Below are 24255 nucleotides of genomic sequence, written 5' to 3'. Positions count from 1 at the left end.
GGATGAATACATCAAAATTGGAGGAACTACTGCTTTAGAGTGCTTGCGAAGATTCTGTAAAGGAATCATACGGCTGTATAAGCAAGAGTATCTCAGAGCCCCAACTCAAGATGACCTCCAGAGAATTTTACATGTTAGTGAGATGCGAGGGTTTCCAGGGATAATTGGGAGTATTGATTGCATGCACTGGGAATGGAAAAATTGTCCTACAGCGTGGGAAGGTCAATTTACTCGAGGAGATAAGGGAACCACCACTGTTATTCTTGAAGCAGTTGCGTCTCATGATCTATGGATCTGGCATGCTTTTTTTGGATGTCCGGGCACATTGAACGATATTAACGTTCTAGACCGTTCACCGGTGTTTGATGATGTTGAACAAGGAAATACTCCAAGAGTGAATTTCTTCGTGAACCAACATCCATATAATATGGCTTATTATCTGGCTGATGGTATATATCCTTCGTATCCTACTTTCGTCAAATCGATTAGGCTACCTCAAAGTGAACCAGACAAGTTATTTGCACAACGTCAGGAGGCGTGTCGGAAGGACATCGAACGTGCATTTGGAGTGTTGCAGGCTCGATTCAAAATCATTCGCGAACCAGCTCGCCTGTGGAACATAAATGATTTGGCTATCATCATGAGGTCGTGTATCATATTGCATAATATGATTGTTGAGGATGAACGAGATACATATGCTCAACATTGGACTGATTATGATCAATCTGAGGCAAGTGGGTCGAGTACACAACAACCATTCTCGACCGAAGTGCTACCTGTATTTGCAAATCATGTGTGTGCTAGATCCGAGTTGCGTGATTCAAATGTACATCACGAATTGCAAGCAGATCTAGTCAAACACATCTGGGCACAATTTGGAATGTTCCGTGGTGAATAAGATTTTCAAGTTTGTGAGTTGAGTTTATTGTATTAATTAAGTTATGAGTGTTTCCTTTACATGTTGTGTGCTTATTGTATTGTATTTTAAATTTATGTTCACTGTATGTGTTTTATTAATGATTATTTCTATTTCTCGTTTTTATTATTTGTAAAATTTTATGAGTGATTATTTCTATTTCTCGTTTTTATTAAATTATGAGTGATTATTTATATTTTCTCGTTTTTAAGTTTGATATTAATGGTGATTAATAATATGTAATCACAAAAAACATTAACATTAATAAAATAAAAAATATGAAATAAAAATGGTGGGGTAAGGTGTTGTAATTTTATTAAACAAAACCATTGTAGAGAGTAAAAGTTATGTATGTGTTGAATAATGATGTGGAAGAGAGAGAAGATGATGTGGAGTGTTAAAAGGAAAAAAGTGGGTGTTGTAAATGAGTAACCATTGTAGATAGTCTTAAGGGTGGAACTCATGAGCGTTGCTAAAAAAAAAAGTATTTTAATTGAAATAAGTGTAAACCAATAATAAGTGGACAGATGTATAAACAATATAAGAATCATTGTTTCCCACAGCAATCTGAAAGGATTTCTCTTCTCTCTCTTATCTTTTTAATATTTTATATTTTTTATGCATTAAAATTTTGGTAAAGCAAACACATAGCAACCACCACTAATGATGCTTTTATTAGAGCATCATTACTGGAACAACGTTGTCACGTTTCTTTAATAAAAAGAAAAAATATTATTTTAATTATTTATATATATTTATTACCTTTTATTAATAATAGCCATTTAAAAGCTGACACATGTTTATTTGAGAAGAGTAACGTTGCTTCCCTTGGTAACTTCAGTACTGTTTCTCTCCCTTGTTTCTTTTTTTTTCATTATTATATATATATTTTTAAAGAACCCTTTGAATTAGTACCCCTCAGTAAAAATGACCTTAGTGATTTAACCTTAATAAAAATTAAATTATTGTTATATAATTAAATATATATATATATATATATATATATATATATATAAATATTAGAAACCGTCACCATTTTGACAAAAAAAAAAAAAAAAACCTTCACCATTTCTACAGTTGGAGGTGGTCTAAGTCATTGAGAATCATATCTTCAAAGAGAACTCAATTCTTTGACAAGCCTTTCTAAATCTTGAAGAGCTTCCTCCTGCTGCAGTTGCAGCTTGTGCCTTCTGTCCCATCTCCTTAGCCCGAGCACGCAGCTCGTGTCCGCCCTCACCCATTGTTTCACCTATGACCCGACTCAACTCATGCGGGTTAGGCACAGTCTTACCCCCTTCACATACACTAACCGCCACACCCATATGCTCCACTAGCAACCTCGCATCTACAAACTGGTCAGCTTCCATTGGCCAAGCCAAGACCATTGTTCCGCTAGCCATTGCTTCCAACACCGAGTTCCATCCACAATGGCTTAAGAACCCACCAACCGCTACGTGACTCAACATAACCACTTGAGGAGCCCATCCTCTAACAATCTTCCCTCGACCTGCGACCCGATCCTCGAACCCATCGGGTATAGGATCTTTCTTAACCACCCAAACGAACCGGGTCATACTCTTTTCAAGACCAAGAGCCAGAGCATCACACTGATCTTTACTCAAAGCTTTTTGACTTCCGAAGCAGATGTAGAGCACAGATCCGTCTGGACATCCATCGAGCCAACTCAACAACGCCTTTGCGTCTACATCGGAATCAGAATCTCCCTTACGTAACCCAGTTGAAGAAAGCGGACCAACACCGAAAACACGGTTCTGACTCACGTTCTGCTTCACAAACTCCATGTACTCCTCTTCAAGACACTCACAAGAATTGAATATACAACCATAGCTTGAAAAATTGATGGCGCAGTCACTTTCATCTTGCGATGATGGAAACTGAGGGAACAACGCAGGGAGATGTTCTGTTCTGAAAACAGGGGAACCAGGAAGATCCGACAAACAGACAGGCTCAGTTGATTCAAAGACATGAAGATTGTCAGAGACAAAATGGAGAATCGAAGCTAAGAATGCTCCAGAGCTGAAGAAGGCAAAGCGAGGAACACCGAGGTCTTTAGTCCATGCAAGGAAGAAATCAGAGATGAGAGCGACGGGAGGATTAGGATGAGAACTTAACCAGTTGAGGATAGGCTCTCGAAGCTGACAAAGAGAAGCCATAATCAGAGGGTTTCCAGAACAACCGAGGTCTTTAACGTTTTCAACTCCGGAAGGGATCAAAGGATGGTGAGGGAAAGGTAAAGTTACGGCGGAAACGGAGGATGGGTGAGCGGAGAGAAGAGAAGAGAGGTAAGGAAGGTTTTTAGGAGTGACGATGACGGAGACTGTGAGGGCACGAAGACAGAGTTGATGGGTTAAGTCGAGAAGAGGAAGAAAGTGGCCTTGTGCTGGATAGGGAAACACCATGATGTGCGGTTTTAAACCGCAGCGTTTAGTTTCCTGTAGCGGCTGCGGCATTCTTCGTTCATCCCGAGGTTGTTGTGTTACGATGGTGGTGGTATGCAAATATACAATAATGTGTGGTAACGTACGTTGACATATGCATTGGCATTTTATATGTCTACATTATAATTATTGTGTCTAGATTTTTTGTTGACCAAAACAAGAAAATGTCTTTACTTAAATGAGATTAATATTGCATATATCTAAGTTTCAATTGAAACCAAAAAGGTAAAAAAAATAAAGAATAAAGTTAGTAAAATATTTGTATTTTTTTATCCTCTAAAAGTCTAAATAGGAAGAAATCTAAGTCAAATTGGAAATAAAAAGTAAATTTAAAATCATCACATTCCATTTTGTCTATATTTGACAGTTTTGACTACGGAATTTTAGAAGTAAATAGCATATTGTAAAAGTTTAATCAAAATTTTTTCTATATTTTTTATTAATCTGAAAGACGTAAAATTAAAAGAAAAAAATTGAAAATGCTGAAAATTTCATTCTATTTATATCTGTAAAATATATTTTTATTGCTACAGTTTTTGTAAAATACTTCCACACCTAGATTTCGTATTAAGAAAACGTACAATTATGATATTTTAAGGCTGGCCCGTGTAAGAGTGTAGTTAGTGTGAGTGGAGACAGACTTTTAAAAGCTGAATCAATCATAGAAGATGCGGTGCTGAAGTAAAACTAACGTACGCTTGTGCAGGGCTAGCCCGTACTCTGATGTGGCCTAAAGCTTAAAAAATTTAGTTGCCTAATTGCTATTTAGGGTAATTTGTTTTCAGTTAATATTGCATATAAATAACTGTAAAAATGAAAAGCTGGGAAGGAGGTTAGGGGTGTCGAACCGTAAAACTGTATGATATAACATGAAAGGGGAACCACTAGACTATATTGGTCTCACATGTGTGGCCTTCAAAACTGATTTATAATCGGTGGCCTAAAGCACATGCTTTAGCTGCCTTATGAACGGACCGGGCCTGCGCTTGTGAATCTCGCGTTTGAGAAAAATGACATGTGGCCATTGGTGAACTCACTGTAACGGCCAAACAAACCAGTGAAGCAACAACAAATCAGTCATCAGTGATAACTCAGTAATGAGGTTTACAACAATGTCTTTTTCTTCAAAATTCAGATTTGAGCTTATGAAGATAAAACTAGGTAAACTTTGAGAAATTTTCAATAAAAATGGTATAGTTGATGAAATAATAGGAAAATAAAGAAAATTTAAAAGTCTTACCCAACGAAATGAGAAAGGACTTAGCCTGAGACTTAAAGCTCCCATAAATATTGCAGTGAAAGGAGATTGGAGAACGCATGAGAAGAACTGTGGAAAGCTTTGGTATTGCTCCTGTGGCTCGGATTTTAAGCACAAGAGGTCGCTTAAGGACCATGTGAAGGCCTTTGGAAATGGTCATGTTTCTATTGGGATAGATAGCTTTGGAGGAGATCTTGAGGACTACTATGAGGCTGCTTCTGATATAGAGCAACAAAATGATAGTAACAACAATGAGTATTAATTAGGGGTTTTTGTTTCTTTGTTCTTTCATGCATCAGTTGATTTGTATGCATGTGTTCTTTAGTTTTGTTCTTCGGATCTTAGTTTGTTTTTTGTGCTGGTTTTTTTTTTTTTGACTTTTTTATTACTAAAGAAATTAACTAACTAGTTTTCTCCGTTAGCTTAAGATACTTATTTATTAATTAATATAGCAAATTAAAGACTTGTGGTGCAAACTTAATCAACAAGACAAGGAAAGCCTAATTAATAAAATTAAATGTATGAATTGTGGATACTTAGGTTTCGAAAATGTACACATAGGATCAAAACAAAAATGTACACATAGGTGTTTTTACCAATTTCAATCCATTCTTTTTGTTGTTGTAAACATGTATGTGTGCATTTTCAAAACCTATTATACAATACACTTGAGCGTTTGTAAACCAATGTTATTTGATCCTATCAAGTAAAATGACTAATGATGGCATGTGTCATGTGTGACTTTTCTCATCTCATTGATGAGATTGTTCTTTTTGTGTTGACTGGTGAGTAATTATTGAATCGAAATCCCAAATTTATAAAAATTTGCAATACTATTTATGTTATCCTGTTTTTATGTTTTTTTTTTTGGTAAAATGTTAAAAATTATTTATGAATTTACGTCTGTACATTGCTAGTTTTATGATATTTAAGATTTGGTATCTAAAACGGTTAAACCCAATTTTTTGCTTTGTCTTCTTTCAATAACATGAGAGGGTTTTTAAATTTGACAATCCATCTTCAATCTATTTTATTATATTTTTGTAGGTTCAAATTACTTTTGTCTTTGTTTTTGTAGGTTCAAATTTCTTTAATATTCAGGTAATGTTTTAACAACAATGAACCACATTTTTAAAAGGCTGTAATCATTGAGATTTGAGAATCATGTCTTCAAAGAGAACTCAATTCTTTGACAAGCCTTTCTAAATCTTCAGTAGAGCTTCCTCCTGCTGCAGTTGCAGCTTGTGCCTTCTGTCCCATATCCTTAGCCCGAGCACGCATCTCGCGTCCGCCCTCACCCATTGTTTCACCTATGACCCGACTCAACTCATGCGGTTCAGGCACAGTCTTACCCCCTTCACATACACTAACCGCCACACCCATATGATCCACAAGCAACCTCGCATCTACAAACTGGTCAGCTTCCATTGGCCAAGCCAAGACCATTGTTCCGCTAGCCATTGCTTCCAACACCGAGTTCCATCCACAATGGCTTAAGAACCCACCAACCGCTACGTGACTCAACATAACCACTTGAGGAGCCCATCCTCTAACAATCTTCCCTCGACCTGCGACCCGATCCTCGAACCCATCGGGTATAGGATCTTTCTTAACCACCCAAACGAACCGGGTCATACTCTTTTCAAGACCAAGAGCCAGAGCATCACACTGATCTTTACTCAAAGCTTTTTGACTTCCGAAGCAGATGTAGAGCACAGATCCGTCTGGACATCCATCGAGCCAACTCAACAACGCCTTTGCGTCTACATCGGAATCAGAATCTCCCTTACGTAACCCAGTTGAAGAAAGCGGACCAACACCGAAAACACGGTTCTGACTCACGTTCTGCTTCACAAACTCCATGTACTCCTCTTCAAGACACTCACAAGAATTGAATATACAACCATAGCTTGAAAAATTGATGGCGCAGTCACTTTCATCTTGCGATGATGGAAACTGAGGGAACAACGCAGGGAGATGTTCTGTTCTGAAAACAGGGGAACCAGGAAGATCCGACAAACAGACAGGCTCAGTTGATTCAAAGACATGAAGATTGTCAGAGACAAAATGGAGAATCGAAGCTAAGAATGCTCCAGAGCTGAAGAAGGCAAAGCGAGGAACACCGAGGTCTTTAGTCCATGCAAGGAAGAAATCAGAGATGAGAGCGACGGGAGGATTAGGATGAGAACTTAACCAGTTGAGGATAGGCTCTCGAAGCTGACAAAGAGAAGCCATAATCAGAGGGTTTCCAGAACAACCGAGGTCTTTAACGTTTTCAACTCCGGAAGGGATCAAAGGATGGTGAGGGAAAGGTAAAGTTACGGCGGAAACGGAGGATGGGTGAGCGGAGAGAAGAGAAGAGAGGTAAGGAAGGTTTTTAGGAGTGACGATGACGGAGACTGTGAGGGCACGAAGACAGAGTTGATGGGTTAAGTCGAGAAGAGGAAGGAAGTGGCCTTGTGCTGGATAGGGAAACACCGTGATGTGCGGTTTCAAACCGCAGCGTTTAGTTTCCGGTAGCGGCTGCGGCATTGCTCCGTTCATCTCGAGGTTGTTGTGTTACGATGGTGGTGGTATACAAATATATACAATAATGTGGGCGGATCTAGTGTCATGGGGTGGTATACAAAAATTTAAATCATCATTCTAAACTGTAAAGATTACGTTTGAATTAAAAAATGTTAAGAAAATGAGTAACTTAGTAAACATGTTATTATCTTCTTTGTTTTAAATTTTATATAGAGTTTAAATTTTTGTGATATTTTAGAAATGGAAACTCAAATTATACTTTTAAGGATAAATAATTTTATATGATATAGGATATTTTAGAAATGGAAACTCAAATTATACTTTTAAGGATAAATAATTTTATATGATATATGTTTTCTTTTGTAGTTTTTATATGTAGTAGATGTAGTAGAAACCAAAAAAATTGGTGTCATATGAATCAATCATAGAATATGCGGTGCTGAAGTAAAACTAGCGTACGCTTGTTTGCACAATCTCGCGGTTGAGACAAATGACATGTGGCCTTGGTGAACTCACTGAAACGGCCAAACAAACCAGTGAAGCAACGACAAATCAGTCATCAGTGATAACTCAGTAATGAGGTTTACTACAATGTCTTTTTCTTCAAAATTCAGATTTGAGCTTAAGAAGATAAAACTAAGTTAACTTTGAGAAATAGTTAATAAAAATGGTATCGTTGATGAAATAATAGGAAATTAAAGGAAATTCCCATTGAAGGACTTAGCCTGAGACTTAAAGCTCCCATTGAAGGACAACCATAAGGTCTTTTAAATAAGCTTTCTTGTAGCTACAGATACAAATCTCAATATGATACAAGACCAGACGGGGAAACACACAGTGCTCATAAATAAGAAGAAAGAGAAACACATCAAAGCATTCTTTTTTTTTTTAAGAGCACATATCTCTGCTTGCAAACAACAGATAATAGAAAGTTTCACACCATAAATATTGCAGAGAGATGGAAGAAGCTAGAGATCAAGCACGCTTTTCATTCGACCATTTATATAAAACCTTTTTAACATGAGAGAGATACTTGAAACCAGACACTGACAGGAGGAAGGAGACATCACCGGTGGACCTGAGGAATCAGAGAAGTTTACTTAGAATTTCATATTTTGTCAAGCTTCTCTGCTTTCACAACTGGGTTCGCTTTAGCTATAGCTTCTTGCGCAGCAGCATGGTAATTGAAGGAGCAGTCATGTATGTCTGCATAACGGTGTGTACCGCAGAAGAGGTTACCACAGCGACATTTGAATCCAGTCAGGCCAACCCGCTTATTGCAAGTAGTACATCGGCTTGGTCCCTTTGGTTTTGCAGCTTCTTCAGGTGCTACTACCTCTGCAACGACTTGCACAGAGGATGGCTGTACAGAGACAGCCATCGGCTCAACGGATTTGGTTTCAACATCAACCAACGCAGCGGTAATGGTTTCCTTTATGATGTTGCTGGATGATGATGTTCCAGACACTGCAGAAGCAAACTTAGCCCCTTGTTCCTGTTGAAACAACATATCCTTGTGACACTTTGAACACATGTTCATTGTGGCAGCGCTTCCAAAGAAACCGCAGTTGTTGACGCATAACTTAGGACCTTCAGGTGGGCTTTGGCATCCTGTCTTGTCGTGATCCATTTCTGCACTTAAATAACAGTCATCCTCAGTTACAGTAACACATAAGAAACAAAACAATTCTCAACAGATTCACTATAAGTACACATAAACCCCTTAGCCGCCTTGGTGACAAAAGATAAGCAGATGACCATATTCTTTTCATGAATCATCATATCACTATACATCTATAACCACACTAGCTATGAGCCCCTTCCTATAAATGAAGATTTCAAATACGTACAAGGAAGAGAACAGAAGCAAGCCTAGAACAATTTTTCTACTAACACTAGAACCTGAAAACGCAAACAAATCCTACTAAAATCTGACATAAGCTACCCAAGATAACATAAGTATCTAGATTACCTTGCAGCTAGTTGAAAACAGAAGCGTAAATGAATCATTTTGTAAATAGCAGAGCAGCTAATCTTATGTCTATTTTCAACACTACTGAGAAAATGAGCTTCTTATATCCTCATAAAGCTAAAAACTTTCAAAGCAATTCATTTCAAACTTCCAAAACATGCAAAACCCCACAGAATTAAATCTAATTTCCATCAAACACTACCTTTCTTCTTAGAAATGAAATGTTAAAAATCCCCTTTTTTTCTCATTTCAGCAAAACAGTTACAACTTTCAGTGAAATTCATAACAAAACTCAAAAGCATACAATACCCACATAGCTAATCTCAGTTTCAAACCAATACTACCTCTCTTTACCCAAATGAAATCTTCAAAAATTACAACTTTTCCATAGCAATTCATTTCAAATTTCCAAAACAGACAAAAACACACATGCAAATATTACCCAACAATCTCAAATCATGAAACAGTCGAGAACCATGTTTAAAAAAGAATCCACATCAAGAGCTTACAATTGAACCCTAAAATGAAGCTAAGAAATCAAATTACCAAAAAGCTAATCTCACCTGTTTGCCCTTGTAGCCTTGATCGATCGGTCCCTAATCAATAAAAAGGAAACAAAACCCACCACATGAGTCGACAGAACAAAACCCTCCAACACAGAGGAGACATCGAAATCGAAAATGAAAAAAAATAACCAAAAGCAGATAATAAAGGCAAAAGAGCGAAAACAGAGAAGCAGAAGAGAAAGCCCCTTACCCTACGAATCTCTCAGAACAAGATCTTCTCTGCTGGAGAGATCCAGCAGAAGCTGAGAGGTAGAGGAGAGAAAGAAAGAAATAAAGATCGATTTTTTAGGCTTCTTTTTTTTTTTTTGGGTATCTCTCGTCGATTTTTTTTTTGTAGCGACGTTTATAAATTTTCATTTCACACCGTTTGTGTTATAGTCGGCTATGACGTGTACGCATCTAATTGGCTCTTTCTTTTGATATTTTTCTTTTTTGTTTACTCATTTCAAATTTTCAATTAATTTTACTTTTTAATATGAAGAAAAGTTATTTATTGCTTCCAAATGTTAACTCACTTTTTTTGAAACGGAAACTAGAGATTACATTTTTCAAGAACATAACCAATAATTTGAAAATGACATAAGCTTTTTGGTTAATATCTAGAATATATAATATATACCTAGATTTTTTAAAAGTTTTTCATGGCTATTGTATTATTAATTTTTGTGATTTTTTATTTTTAAAAATATTCTTTATATTTCGAAAGTTAATATCTCAAATGGAACAAAGTAATGTAATGCAGATACCAAATTTATGATCAAATTTCTTTTTCTTTTTTACTTTCTCATATCTTTAGAATCTTTAAAATTGATGGACTGAGATTTGTGATATTATTTGCCAAAATTATGTTAACTCAATTTACAAAAATTCCAGAAGTTTGAAGACAAAAAAATGGGAGCAGATTAGCTATTGTAGTATCCCTCCTTGGTTTGGACCATTTGTTGAAAGGGAAGACAGAACATGTTTGATTAATACTGTTATAAAATCGCATTCACCACAATGCTTTCAAATAAAAAAAAAATTAACTAACTATTCAGGCAAATCAAATCTGAAATTCCAAACTTGTCTCCTCGATGCTTCAGCTATAGTTTGCCTCAGAACCACATTAAACTTCATGTCAGTGGCTGTTTCAATTTTCTGTTATTATAATCGGGAGGATGATTTCATAGAAATGATGACAACATGATTGGTTGGTATGGTTGTTGTCTTCCCTCTCTCTTGACTAGATATTACTTCTATGTTTTATTGGGTTTGTAATGGGTTGGATCAAAATGGGACTTAAATTCTGTTGGGCTTCGAAAACAAAAATTGGGGTTTAGGGGGAAATAGTGTTATTTTATACTTCAAATTAAAGAGACATGTATGCAATATTGAGGTATAAAATAGCTTTTTGGGTTTAGGACATTCTTGTATCTTATTTTCATGCAATTTAATTAGCATATTTGTATTCAAAAATCATAATATTATTTTTTTAAAATATGTTAAAAGCAAATTAGTTACTTGTGGTTTAAATCTCCACCATCATAAGTTCATAACCTATAACATTATAAAGATTATGTTGCTTAAAGCTTAGAGATTAAAAAGAGTCTGCGGACAAATACACGTTGATTAGACTTGATTTTCCCAAATAAATTCAAAGTATTTGATGGTTGAAACAAGACGAAGCAGAATATTTTGAATGGTCAAAAAGGGCAAAAGAATATAAAATATAAACAGCTATTCATAATTAATATCAGTTCTATCAAACTTCTTCTTGATTAAGTTAAAACCTTGATTGTTAGTACAACTATGGACAAGGCCAATAATGGATAAAAAAAATAGGATAAAAAACCAATTGTTTGATAAAAAAAAGCATGCAAACGAGTCATACCTTGAAGTGTATAAGATCATTTATCATAGAGAAACAGTCCTTCTAAATAAAGAATTTGGTTAAATTCTATAAGAATGATCCAAGGTTTGGTGCTTAAAGCAGTGGAGAAAACTTGTAAAAATTTAGAGGATGAAGTAAAAAGATTTGAAAGACAGAATAGATAAGATGATGAACTGAATAATTATGTAATTCTGTATTATTAGTTTTATCAATAAAATATTACATATTTAGAAGCAAAAATAAGTATTAACAAAAGGATATCGTCGACCCCTATGAAAGAAAAGAAACAAAACGGTCATTGTGTAAGTTTGGTTCAAGATCAATTTTATATTTTAAAAATTATATTTCAAAATGACCCTCTACTTACAAAATAATTATATTTTAAAAATTTTACTCTTCGTCTTTATCTTTTTCCAATTTGATTTTGACAACGATCTCAAGGGCTTTTAGTTTGTTACTGACCTTTTGACCATAAATCTTTAATCAAACTCTGAATACATGTAGCAAAGACGTTATATGTTTCCTTGCTTTATGGTTGGACTATATATATATATCAAAATCTGATGCATGCTGAAACTGAGACAGTGGTATCTTTTCTAAGGAAGATGGTGTTATCAAAATTATTTCTGTTAACACCACTGCAGCCAGACATTCATTTTCTTGATTATCCAAAGGTTCTTCACCTTTCTCTGGTTTTATTAAAAGTTGATCTTGAAGTTGAGACAAAGTGTAAACAAAACGCCATTTACACTTGACAGTACTTACACTGAGAAATAAGCTGGTCTAATCAAATAAAAATAAAGGAACAATAAATATCTTTCATTATAAACGAATACAAGTTTGAGAAATTAGTCAGAAGGGTTAGCTTTTAAACAAAATTTGGGTACTTCTACGCTTACTATAATACCCATAAAAACACTAACCCTCGAGGACTCTGTTAACCGCCGTCTAGAAGTTTATCATCTTCGCCGTCAAAAGTAAAAAAAAAAAAAAAAATGAAACCCTAAATCCTCTACTAATCAAGAAGACACCAGCCGATCTTAAGAAAAGTAAAGTAGCTAATTATTCCATACCCTACCTTGCCTCGCAAGAACCACAGAGCTGTCATATTTTTATTCGTTCCACATCGTGAAAACACCTCCGGGATTCGATCCCTGAACAGACTCTCCAGTACTCCATCCTCCGTACCCTGTGGCTCCACCAGAAGGAGGCATATCGTAATCGACTTTCACGTCAGGAAACTCTTCCTCAGCCGATGATCCAACGGTTGAGCTTGACCCAATACCAATCCCATTGTTTCCAAGAAACCCTAAAGTGTTATTATTATCAGAGATAAAGCCATGAAGCAAGCCAGGGTTACTCTGAAGATAAGCATTGTAGAGCTGCGAGTTGTGACCAGAAGACTGCATGTAATTATTGGTTTGTTGTTGGTGAAGATGAAGCTGTGTCTGAATGTAACTATAGGAATCATGAGCGCTAGTATTATACTGAGACATATCGTTGTTGTTCTGTAGAGTAAGTAAAGGCTGATGATGAAGATGCTCAAAAGGTTGTTGAATGCTTAGTGGGTAAGGTTGAAGTTGAAGCCAGGAGCTGGAAGCAACAGAGGTCGAGCCGCTCCCTGCACCATACTGATGGAAATTTGAACCGATAGCTATCATTTCCTCTCGTTTTCTTGATGATTCTAGAGCTTGAGCTTCTTTGAGACGTTTAGCCGCACCACCTCCTATAGGAAGTGTGTTGCTCTCTAGGATGGCTTTCACATCGTAACGGTTTATCTCAAAGTTTGTAACCGCGTTTAGACCTCGGAATTTTATTGCAGCTATGTCGTATGCTTCTGCTGCTTCTTCCTCCGTGCCTAAGCAAAACATACGAACTAATATAAGCCATGACCATCTATATAGACGTTTATACAAAACTTATATCTGTATATAAATTTAAATCCTTTTATAAACTTACATTAGACGTCTCCAAATATATTAAGATGTGATTTGAGAATTATATATCCACGGTTTATATAAGACGTATTCGTAATTATACTTACTGAACGTTCCCAAGTAGAGATCTTTGTTTCCGGCAACTCGTCCGATCCTTGCTTGCCATCTTCCATGTTGATGATGTCTTGTTACTCCTCGATACATGGATGCACCACGTGAGAATCCACTACTTTTCCTGCAATTGATTACGCGAGGTTCTTTGGTTATATTAGAATGCTGTCATTTCTATTTGACATAATACATTCAAGTTCTGAATAAAAAAGAGGAAACCACCTTCTTATAGAGGCCACAAACTCTTGTCTCGTCATGTGTTTCATCTCCTCTACTTCCTTCTCATAGCTAGTTATCTAAACAACAACAAAATAATAAAAAATAATAAAAAAAATAGAGAGAGAAGGAAATAATGATATTATCGTCTATTACAATTTACAATTACAAACACCTATTTATATTCCTGAAAATTTGAAAGATTTCACTTACCGGAAAGTTGGTAGTAGTAGAGGGACCCCAATACTTAAGTGCAGCTAGATCATATGATCGTGCTGCTTTCTCTTCTTTGTCATACCCACCTGAGTTTATCATCCGATTATATAAGTATAATACAATGGCACCATAACGAGAGGAAACAAGAATTAACAATATGTGGTTGTAGTTTAGTGATAAGTATTAAAGAACACAAGAATCATTTACCTAAGTAGACTGAAGAGATTTCGAAGATGTTCAAGATTCAAGCATCAAGAAGAGAAGAATAGAGAGAAACATAATTAGTCCAAAATCAAATTTTTGATATGAGAAAAAAACAAAATAATCAAATAATCATATAATTCACTTACCTTGTCTTCCTTTCCTTGATTGTCCTTCTCTTCTACAGCTATTGTCCCAAAGATGAGCTTCATATCTACCGGTCCATCTGTGTCTATAACATCCAAAAAACACATAGCATATTTATATACTAATTTAGTTATATATTGTACTAAAAAATGAGAATAAATTAAAAGTGGAACTCATTAAGACCTTGTAACGCCACGATAGATAGAAGTTCGTTGTCCAAAAGTTTCCAAAGTTCGTCTCGGTGTAGCCTCGACAATGGCTCCTCCATTTGTATTAGTAGTGCTGCTACTATTATCGGCGCTGGTCTCACCTGGCGAAGCTTTCACGGTGGCGGCTGCTGCAACATCAGCTCCGGTACTTCCCATGGAAAGAGTGAGAGATTGCAAATTGTGTGCACTCTCTTGAAGCTCATAATTATTAGGAGTGTTAGAAGCACATGTGACAACTGTAGGTAACAAGCTATTGGTTTGGAAGTAGTAATCAGAGTCGTTGGTTTGATGAATGTCGTTGTAAGGTACGAGGTTGTGGTCGGGTTGATGATTATCCGATTTGTTCACTCCTAAGAAATCAGCCACTTTTGGAATCTCTCCACCTTGGCCGCCTCCACTGTGTGGATTGATCATATTCCATTCTAAGAAAGCATACAATTATAATTAATTATTTTCGTGAACTCAAACAAAAATCTGAAAAAAGTCCAAGACAAAATATAAACATAACCATCTTTAAACATGTGCAATGATGCCTTCGATTTTACATATGTCTAAAAATTTGGACCCTTGGTTTTTTAAAAACTTTTAAACATAACAAATGTTTAATAAAAGAAATGCATTAAGGCTTTGAATATGAACATACATATACATAAATGTGTGTGCATATATATACCTTGGTTTTGAAAAGGATTGTCCATATTGTCGTTGACCAACCCAAGATTGAAATGAGAGTTTTGTGATGAGTGGATGTGAGGGGGCAAAGAAGAGTGAGTCGGTGATAGAGGAAAACCAAGCCAGTTGTTAGAATTCATTTTCTGTTTTCTTCTTGGAATCAAATCTTTAAATCACAGAGAGATATAATATCTGATCTGCAATGATAGGGTGAGAAGAAACAGAAATTGATTAGAGACGTATCACAAGTTCACAACTCATAAGATATTAATTAATTAAAGGCAAGAGAATTCAAAGAATCGCAAGTTCAATGAAGAGAAATGATATGATGATGAAGAGAGATTACTTGTCAAGGGTTGAGGAGAAGAAGAGATCTAATTTTACTTTCTCCAAGTATGGCTGCAAATAGAATCCTTGCCTTACTCTCTTTCTCTCTCTGACTCTCTCTCTAAAAACTCTATCTCTCTCTCTCTTCGGTAACTTGAGGGTTTTAAAGAAAGGAGACGAAGATCATTTGTGTTAAAGTCTTTCAAGATATTTTTTTAGGAAGCTAAACAGGTTTTAAAGTTAAACCTATTACATGGCTCGCTTTAAATGGCTTTCTTTGTATAATCTCATTAAGGAGGGATTGATGTAATTTTATTATCAACCAGAAAAAAAGATTTTTTTTAAAAGAACAATAAAAAAAAGATGCAGGCAAGTAGAATTTTATTAAGTATCATGAACAACCACATATTATACATAAAATGATACATTGAAGGGACTTATACAAAATACAAATGTTACGCTTCATTTTTAAACCAAATAGTAATATCTGTTTGGCAGATCTGAATATGATATTGCAATAAATAGGGACACGAGTGTCGTAAATAAGACAAATCTACGCTTCCAACTGAAAAAGTCCAAACCCTAAGTCTCTCACTCTCTCTCTAAGAACCATACAAAATTAAAATCACCCTCTCTGTCTCTCTCTCTCTAAAATCACCCCACTTGGATTATTGGAACTCACGTCCCTCGTTTAATGCGATTAATGACTCCCCAAAGCCCAGCATTCCCACACTCCGCAAATCATCTCTTACTCTCTCACCATTGACCATTCATTCTCTCTCTTACATCTTTACATAAGTACATTTTTTTTTTTTTTGAAAATATATGAATTTCATTAAACCGAAAGTTTGCTGAAGTTACAAAAGCTTTATACAGTCCTCATCCTTTGCTCAAAAAAATAAAAACAAAGAAGGAGTGAACAGTGTCATAGATATGAGTAGGTGAGCCTAGCCATATTTCAACCAAACGAGGAGAAGATTTTTGAATTGTCGTCTGCTCTGTTTTGCCAGGATGGCATCACGAATCTGCATATCCATATTCTTACATATCCATATACATGTGTACGCGCAAGGCTACGTATTCGTATCAGTCTACGTGTACACATACATGCAATCTCATTGAAAATGAGTCAAAGATAATATACATAAAACAAGAATTGGATCGATCTTCTTAAACTATACTAGTAGTATATTTGTAGATCCCCGAGTTCACTCATCTCTTCTGCATGTGTGTACGGACATGCAATATTAAATGAGACTGAGTTAATTAGTTAAATATTAACAAAGCACATTTGGAAAGAGTAAAAGCCACTCTTCGTTCAAAATAATTTGAATATGATCGAGTACTAAGAGATTAATATAAAAAATGTTTTCGAATACCTTAATCGTAATTTTTTAGTAAGAATATACTTACTTAATTTTCCTCCTGTAAAATGGAAATTATAAACTAAAAAAAAAAGGCGGAATTTTGTTTTGGCTTTCCCGAGTTAAAATCTGTTGACCGATTAATTGGATTTCGCACCCGTCAAAGAGAGATATTGTTTAGTGATTTAAAATTAAACAATTCTACTAATAAAGATGGCCTAATATTTAAGTGTTAAAGCTATAATTACTTATGTCCTATGCACACTAGAAGCATGTATTGTGCTAGGAGCCAGCTCTTTGTTTAGTCGCATGCCTTTGTGTCATCCATAACACCGTTCCTATTATTGTATGTGTGGACATAATAAATATATATCTAACATTAAACACCGTAAGATAGAATCAGTCAATATTTAACACTAAACACTTGAACAAGAAAAGAAAACGAGTTCCCATGTGAAGATAATATAGTATTAATTCCTTGGTACAAAATAATTTTAAAGTTTTCTTCTCCATACTCTACTTCATTAGATCAATTATCACTTTATATATTCCAAAATATTACATAGGTATCGAATAATCCACATTTTTAACTGAACAAAAAATAAACTTTCTTAGATCGATGCCTAACTATATAATCATGTACGTATACTATAATATCATAGTGATCTCAATATTAGGAGGAAGTTTTAATTTTTATCAAGAAAAAAAACTGTTTGATTTGGCACAGGAAGATAACATATATCTTCTTGCTTTTTAGACACACAGATCATATATAATTACAATGTTTTAATTCTATAAATGCAAACGCACAAACCAACGTTTGAAACAATCACATTATATAAAAAAGGATTTTGACTATGGTTAAATGAACCATGGGACATTGGTGATATATTTAACAAAAGAAAATAAGTGAGAAAAGAACAATGTTTGAGAAAAATGATATCTAGCTAGTGTCTATATTTTTATGTGTTTTGATCAAATCAACACTTCTTTGTTTTGAGCAAATGATAATATCAACAGTAAAACTAATAAAGAACGAACGTACAAACCAATATATTTTCCAAACAATGTAACATTTAATATTTTTCCACTGCCAGAAAAACAAAAGAGGGTTAACCGTAGCCGGTTAAGTATATAGGTCTACTTCAAAGAAAGTTCTGATTCTATAGTTTATCTTAAACATCTACTTTGAAAGATGCTTAAGAAGGTAAAAATGTCTATATTATAAAATTTCTGTAAATAAAAAATAAGTTTCCTTTTTTCGCTTTCTTCCAAACTGAACTTATGCAGAGATCAGACTGCTGCCTCTGAAATAATTAATGCTCCTAGAATCTAAAGAATAATAATCAAATAGCAAAATAGTGTAACAGTGATCAACTGATCATATGATTGTATATGTAAGGAAACAGTGATCATATGATTCACAATATTTTAGAAGTTTTATAACTTTTTTTAAGTAAAACAACAGACAAGAAAAGGAATCATGCACCTGTTTAAATTGGCTGTTGTCATTTTACGACACTTTCCCGCCAAATTAATGACTTTTTCCTATATTAAAGATATTAAAAAGATGAGTTTGACTGAAGGAAGGTAACAAGCCAAAATGCATGTTTAGCATTTCAAAGATCTAACTAAAATTTTAAATTCAACATTAGTAATTGTCCTTGACAAGTAACAACTAAAATTATCTACTAGAATATCCAAAAAAAAATTCTTAATCATGCAGATGATAAAATTGTAAATTGTCCAAGAACATTGACGCTTTCTAGGAAGTTCTTTTGTAGATAATAGATGTCATTATCTGTAAAGTACTCATCAAAACAAGTTCGGGGATCTTTAAAGCAAAAAACAACATTTTATCCAAAAAAGAACAAAGGTAAGGCGATAGTAGGAATCAGACAAAAGAAGAAGAAAGTATAAAATAAATGTGGAAAAAGGTTTTATGACAGAAATAAAGAAATGGAGTGATTACAAAAGATCAAAGCGAGGTCAATATATATGAAAAACCGAAGTCTTCTGGTCGTGTCTGAATAAATTAGAGAAGAAAGAAAAAAAGCTTACACAGAAATTGGGAAGAATCTAAAGGAATTGAAATGTGTGTCAATAAGAGTGAAGAGAGGGTGCAATTTGCTGACTTTTGCCACCGGCTAACACCGGTCATTTAAGTTTTTTTTTTCCGCCACATTTCAGATTTTGCTGCCTTATTCTTGTATTCTTGTAATATCGTCCACCCTCACGTGTCGATTTATTCGATCAAATATATTCTGTTCCCAATTAGTGGCTTTGCATGCGTTCTACAAAATTGACAAAAGAAATGCATAGAGAAATTGAAGTTGGTAACGAAGATAGATCCGACCGCCCCTGTAGTGGATATAAATAAGTTTTTAAAAAAATAAAAAAATCAGTGGAATCCAAAGTCTGAAACCTAAACTAATCCCCAAATCGAATTTACTTACAGTTAGAAGTGTTTATGGATAGCCAAGCTCCAAGGTTACAAGGTACAATATATTCTTATGAAATTTGGAAAAATATCGATCCTTATCTTAAACTCACAAAAGGAATTCACACTTTAAACGGAAGCCACCAACACATCACAATATGGTTGATTTAAGATCAATTTTCTTTAAAAATATAGATTTCAAACCTTACACCTGCGGGTAGATACTTTGAACCAATTCTACACGTAGTAATTTTACATAAATACGCTATATTGGACGCATGCATGCATCTTAAATACATGAATTAAACGATGTGCAAAACCTTATAAATTAGTGTATATTAGTATGGATTTTCAGTGTCAAAGCTACGTAAATACGATTGTGGAGTGTACACCATTATATTCTTGTTTTCATCCTTTTTAATTTCTCAAGTAAAATGAAAATATACAACGTGCCACCATTGATGTGTACATATCTGTAAATCCGTCATTAGTTTATACATTAGTTAAAATCAAAATTATACATTTTAAAGCAATATATACTCCTTTATTTTATCTGTAAATATATATATATATATATATATATATATTATATCCATATAGTATATAGATGTATATGTCTTTTATGACATTTTATTTGTATATTAAATATGGTCTTAAAAATTAATATTACTTTTAAAAATGCATAGAACATATATATAAGACAAAAAATTTTAAAAAAATTCGTAATACAATATACTCTTAAAGTTACTGTTTTAAAGTACTGGAAAAGATAATTAGAAGTTAGTCAATAAGTTACAAAACAAATCTTGGGAAGCTAGCATGTTTAGAATAAAGAGGTAACTAATCAACTTGGGTGACTGAATAACAATAAAACACAATAGAACCATTATTTATGTTTCGTGTTTCTCTTATTTAGCGAGTCCATATCATACTAGTATAAGATTGTGTCCTTGATGAATTCCATGCTTCAAATCTTGTGCAAAGAAACAAAGTTGATCGAAACGAAATCCTAAACGCACATATTGTTGTTATGCAGTTTTAGTAGGTTTAGGTATTAGAATGCCACTTATTGAAATCGTCGACTTTACTCGAACAAATCGTTTAATTTAATGATGTACATTTAATTCACCCTTTAACATTACATTTACACCAGTACCATACTATCTACATCATATCATTCTCTCTATGCGGTACGTAGCCGGTAAACAAATTAATGAATCAATTTCAGCATGTGATGTCTATATATACATAAAGAACGACACAGTTGAAATAAACTAGAATACACTAAATATCACACAAATTCGAAATGAGATCAACTTTGTTATAAACATACAAATTAATGTACGAGCTATTCATCCGGTTTACTTCTTGTCACGTAAAAGTGTTTCCTTCAATTGGTTAGTTTAGTCTCATAAGTTAAACTCTCTAAACAATGTGTCCTCTATGAAAACATAATTTTGAAAATATATCCAACCAATTAATCGGAATTTTTTTTGGATTCGGTCGCATGCAATGCAAATAAATATGTTTTGCAATACTTAAAGAAGGACTATCAGCATAAGCAAAGAAAGTCCACCGATTGTTAAGTTCAAATCTATTTCAGATATATCAGGATTTAATTTGAAATAAGTAACTAATCCGATGGTATAAAAGTGGGAGGCCGTGATAAAAGTATTATACGTTCACAATTTATCACGTACGTAGTATTATTTTTTACGACTCCAACATTTCTTTAAATTAGTATACGTACGATTTTTTTATATGAATGTAAGTGAATAACACGAAAACCGGTGGAAATTTCTTGGGAGGCAAAAGAGAGAGAGAGAGAGAGAGGTTCACGGGAATCCAAAGAAAAGCTTTGGAGAGTTTCAATGGTGTGTAGTGTGTGGTGGGAGGAATAGCCGGAAAAGTGCTCGTGTCGCCTCGAGATGGCCCTCTTTTTCATTTCTTTACAATTAATCAAATTGTATCAGCTTTAGTATTTTTGTTTTTGTTTTTGTTCTTGCGGTCTTGAGAACAATTAATACTAGAGTTTATAGGGTTTGTCTTTGGAAACAAACATGATGTCGCATCATAGTTGCCATATAGACTCTAAAATAACTAATTTGCTTCTACTCTATTTGAATGATCCCAAAACAAAAACAAAAAATTGATCTATGTTGCTAATTTGGCGTTTATGTTTGTTTTTAAGGTCTTATTGGAATGTAGGTGTGGGATTGTGTAAATTTTTAGATGGCTTTCACTTTAAAATAGAAATGGCAATTATGATGATGTTAGACTGTATAAAACTTTACTGGAATGTTTACGAAATGCGCGAACTTGTGGTAGAAACATGTGTTAGAAAACAATGTTTTGCATTCGACTGTTAGAAGAAAAAATTTGTTATTGGTTACATATTGGGGTTCGGTGTCCCACCACTTTTAGTTTTGTTTCCAAAATCCAATGACACTATCACACTACGTTTTGTGTTTAGATTATAATTTTATTGGATCGTTTGCCTGCTTTTTTCGAATAAATCAATGGCCCAAACTGTCCACACACTAGAGTTACGCCGTCTAATGGGCTCACATAAGGTTCATAATTTGAGATTATTTTACATAATTTGTTTTAGCCCAATTTGTTTAATTTGAGAATTTGTTTTAATCACCAATTTTACATATTAGTATATATCGTTTATTGAACACCTTATAATATATATTTTTAAAATAATCTCACTTAAGTTATAAGTTTTCTAATTTTTGTTCACGGGAATCCAAAGTAATAACAAACCAATCATAAACCAATTAAACCCAGATATATGAGGTAATAGATAAGAAGTATGGAATCAGAGAGATTTAGGAATAGAACTTTTGATTTATGGAGACCTAGATTGAGAAATGTTTTTTCGGAGATATATAAGACGTTGTCAAAGTTCTGGCGCTATCTGATATGATATAATAGTTTTCATGGCGAAATATGACATTTTTCCATTTAATTTAGATACTGAAATATTAATCATAATATTATGGGTGCATCCAAAACGTAGCTGATTCCAAACATTTCATAGAAAAAAAATTGTAATTTCCTTTCCGTCTATTTGCATATCATTTCATGTAGCATATGTCATTCAATGTACAAACTATTAAAGTAATTAAAAGGCGTGTTAAAACTTTCTATATGGACTAAAATATTTAGATAATTATTTATTGTCATATTATGTATAAAACCAAAATGAATCCAATTTCAAATTAGTAGAAACTTTAATTTAACAAGCATCAAAATTTAAAATTTTGTATTAGGTTCATTTAATTATATGGGGCATAATAAATTTATAACTGTAGTTTACAATATTATTATCAATATATTTAAACTTTATAAAATATTTAAAATATCAATAAAATGATTATATGCCAGAACAAGTTTGGATTAACATTAACATAAAAAGTTTAAAACATAATGGTGCTACAACACGGGTTTAAATTCTCAAATTATAATTTTGTCAACATCACCAATATTAGAATAATAGACATAGTATTATATTTTACAATATTTTAGACTTTTTAGTTATCTAAAAACAGAAAAAATATCATTAAAAAAGACAAACTATATATTTTAATAAAAAAAATTAGTTGTAAATTATAATTTACCTTAATTAAAATTATAATATTAAACAATATATATATATATATTTTTATCAACTATTGGGCCACAACAGGCCGTCACATTAGTCAAATCTCTACATTCGTAGGGAACGAGACTCGATCCCTGGTGTGATCTTATGTGACAATAAATATTTTATACAAATAAATATTTAAATGTGAAAAAAATTATCTAGATCTTTATAAACAAATTTTAAGCTTCACAGATGATATAGTGGAATATGTTAGAATTAACAAAAGTTTGATGTAAGATGAGTTAGATGATAGAATTAATCTTATGTGATATCTCCGACTCTAAATGTGCAATATGAAATTACTTGGGTTAAATCTAAAAAAAATAAATTAACATAACTTTAATATTAAACTAGAAAAGCCGTAAAAAATATAACATAACTATATTTGTAAACTAAGACTGTCTCGTGGTGATATCATTTCTTTATAACTGATGCAAATCTAAATCATTTGCATCACTTTCAAAATATTGATATAAATATATAAGTTTAATTCACTTAATAACTGATGTATTTATTAATTTATATTAACATCAAAAATTATATAAATTTTAGATCATAGATAAAATTATATGTTAAATTAATATATTAATTGAACTTAGATTGATAAAACTTATGTAATTATTTATTCATTTTCTTTCGATTAAATTTATTTTTAAATTTTAATTTTTTATATTTTGGGCACAGTCACTTGATTTTAATTTGTATCTATATATATTACTTTTTTATTTTTTGATGATATATATCTTTTAAAAAATTCTGATACTTAAACAAATTAGCTATATAGATCTTTCAAAAACAAATGTAATTTGATAAACACATGTTATTATTTTATTTTTTTTTAATTTTAACTAATAGGTACACTTTCGAACATATATATATATATATATTATTTAAAACAAAAAAAAAGAACAAAATTTAGTGTGAACAAAGATTTCTTCTAAAACAAAATTCCTTCTATGTAATGACATTTGCTAAATCAATATATTTTACTTTGGAGGAAAAAAAAACAAGTATCCTCCACTATAGTTTTGTTTGTTTGGTTACTACTTACTAGTGACTAATCAGACACACTAAAACATATTACTGTTCCACACACACTATGTGGGGTTGATTATGCATACGTTCCCATTACAACCTTAGTGTTTCTCACTTTTCTGTCTCCCTTAAATTGTGCCATTAACATATAGATATTT

At 33.4% G+C, this 24255-nt stretch overlaps 2 protein-coding genes, 1 long non-coding RNA gene and 2 pseudogenes across 8 annotated transcripts; all 5 read right to left on the bottom strand.

The window, feature by feature from the left end:
* Positions 1–1933: 1933 nt before the first annotated feature.
* LOC104758418 (UDP-glycosyltransferase 89A2 pseudogene) lies at positions 1934–3462 on the bottom strand (annotated as a pseudogene).
* A 53-nt stretch (positions 3463–3515) lies between these two features.
* LOC147924792 (uncharacterized) lies at positions 3516–4829 on the bottom strand. Its single transcript, XR_015586157.1, has 2 exons — positions 4616–4829; positions 3516–4411 (listed from the first exon to the last, which is right to left on the bottom strand). It is a non-coding gene; the product is annotated as an uncharacterized LOC147924792 (long non-coding RNA).
* Positions 4830–5691: 862 nt separating this feature from the next.
* On the bottom strand, positions 5692–7386 carry LOC104758415 (UDP-glycosyltransferase 89A2 pseudogene; annotated as a pseudogene). Its single transcript, XR_015585967.1, has one exon. The product of XR_015585967.1 is annotated as a UDP-glycosyltransferase 89A2 pseudogene (transcript).
* Positions 7387–7906: 520 nt separating this feature from the next.
* Positions 7907–10074, bottom strand: LOC104758414 (zinc finger A20 and AN1 domain-containing stress-associated protein 2). Of its 4 annotated transcripts, none has more exons than XM_010481278.2 (3): positions 9891–10074; positions 9698–9730; positions 7907–8794 (listed from the first exon to the last, which is right to left on the bottom strand). In XM_010481278.2, the coding sequence occupies exon 3, from the start codon at positions 8790–8792 to the stop codon at positions 8271–8273; it is 522 nt and encodes a 173-aa protein (XP_010479580.1). In that variant the 5' UTR covers positions 8793–8794; positions 9698–9730; positions 9891–10074; the 3' UTR covers positions 7907–8270. The 4 variants fall into 4 exon arrangements, with proteins under 4 accessions (XP_010479580.1, XP_010479582.1, XP_087352247.1 ...); XM_010481280.2 differs by having other exon boundaries at positions 7907–8799; positions 9891–10047; XM_087496121.1 differs by having other exon boundaries at positions 7907–8799; positions 9681–9730; positions 9891–10032.
* A 2295-nt stretch (positions 10075–12369) lies between these two features.
* On the bottom strand, positions 12370–16245 carry LOC104758413 (AP2-like ethylene-responsive transcription factor PLT2). Of its 2 annotated transcripts, XM_010481277.3 has the most exons (9): positions 15626–15760; positions 15281–15476; positions 14582–15029; positions 14401–14483; positions 14258–14266; positions 14048–14136; positions 13841–13914; positions 13615–13742; positions 12540–13428 (listed from the first exon to the last, which is right to left on the bottom strand). In XM_010481277.3, exons 2-9 carry the CDS (start codon positions 15417–15419, stop codon positions 12683–12685), a joined length of 1716 nt encoding a protein of 571 aa, XP_010479579.2. In that variant the 5' UTR covers positions 15420–15476; positions 15626–15760; the 3' UTR covers positions 12540–12682. The 2 variants fall into 2 exon arrangements, with proteins under 2 accessions (XP_087352246.1, XP_010479579.2); XM_087496120.1 differs by lacking the exon at positions 14258–14266 and having other exon boundaries at positions 12370–13428; positions 14397–14483; positions 15626–16245.
* Between the last annotated feature and the right edge of the window lie 8010 nt (positions 16246–24255).

This window comes from Camelina sativa, chromosome 17, assembly GCF_030686135.1.
Source record: "Camelina sativa cultivar CO46 ecotype springtype chromosome 17, ASM3068613v1".
Lineage (NCBI taxonomy): Eukaryota > Viridiplantae > Streptophyta > Magnoliopsida > Brassicales > Brassicaceae > Camelina > Camelina sativa.
Note: the sequence above shows the minus strand (reverse complement) of the source record. Positions and strands in the feature narration are given on the sequence as shown.

Excerpts from the sequence above, each read along its gene's own strand:
- LOC104758414 (XM_010481278.2), bottom strand. The coding sequence starts at position 8,792 with ATGGATCACGACAAGACAGGATGCCAAAGCCCACCTGAAGGTCCTAAG.
- LOC104758413 (XM_010481277.3), bottom strand. The coding sequence starts at position 15,419 with ATGAATTCTAACAACTGGCTTGGTTTTCCTCTATCACCGACTCACTCT. Across the intron at positions 15,030-15,280 it reads CAATCCTTTTCAAAACCAAG|AATGGAATATGATCAATCCA; the intron begins GTATATATATGC and ends ATGCTTTCTTAG. Across the intron at positions 13,743-13,840 it reads TTTGTGGCCTCTATAAGAAG|GAAAAGTAGTGGATTCTCAC; the intron begins GTGGTTTCCTCT and ends AATCAATTGCAG.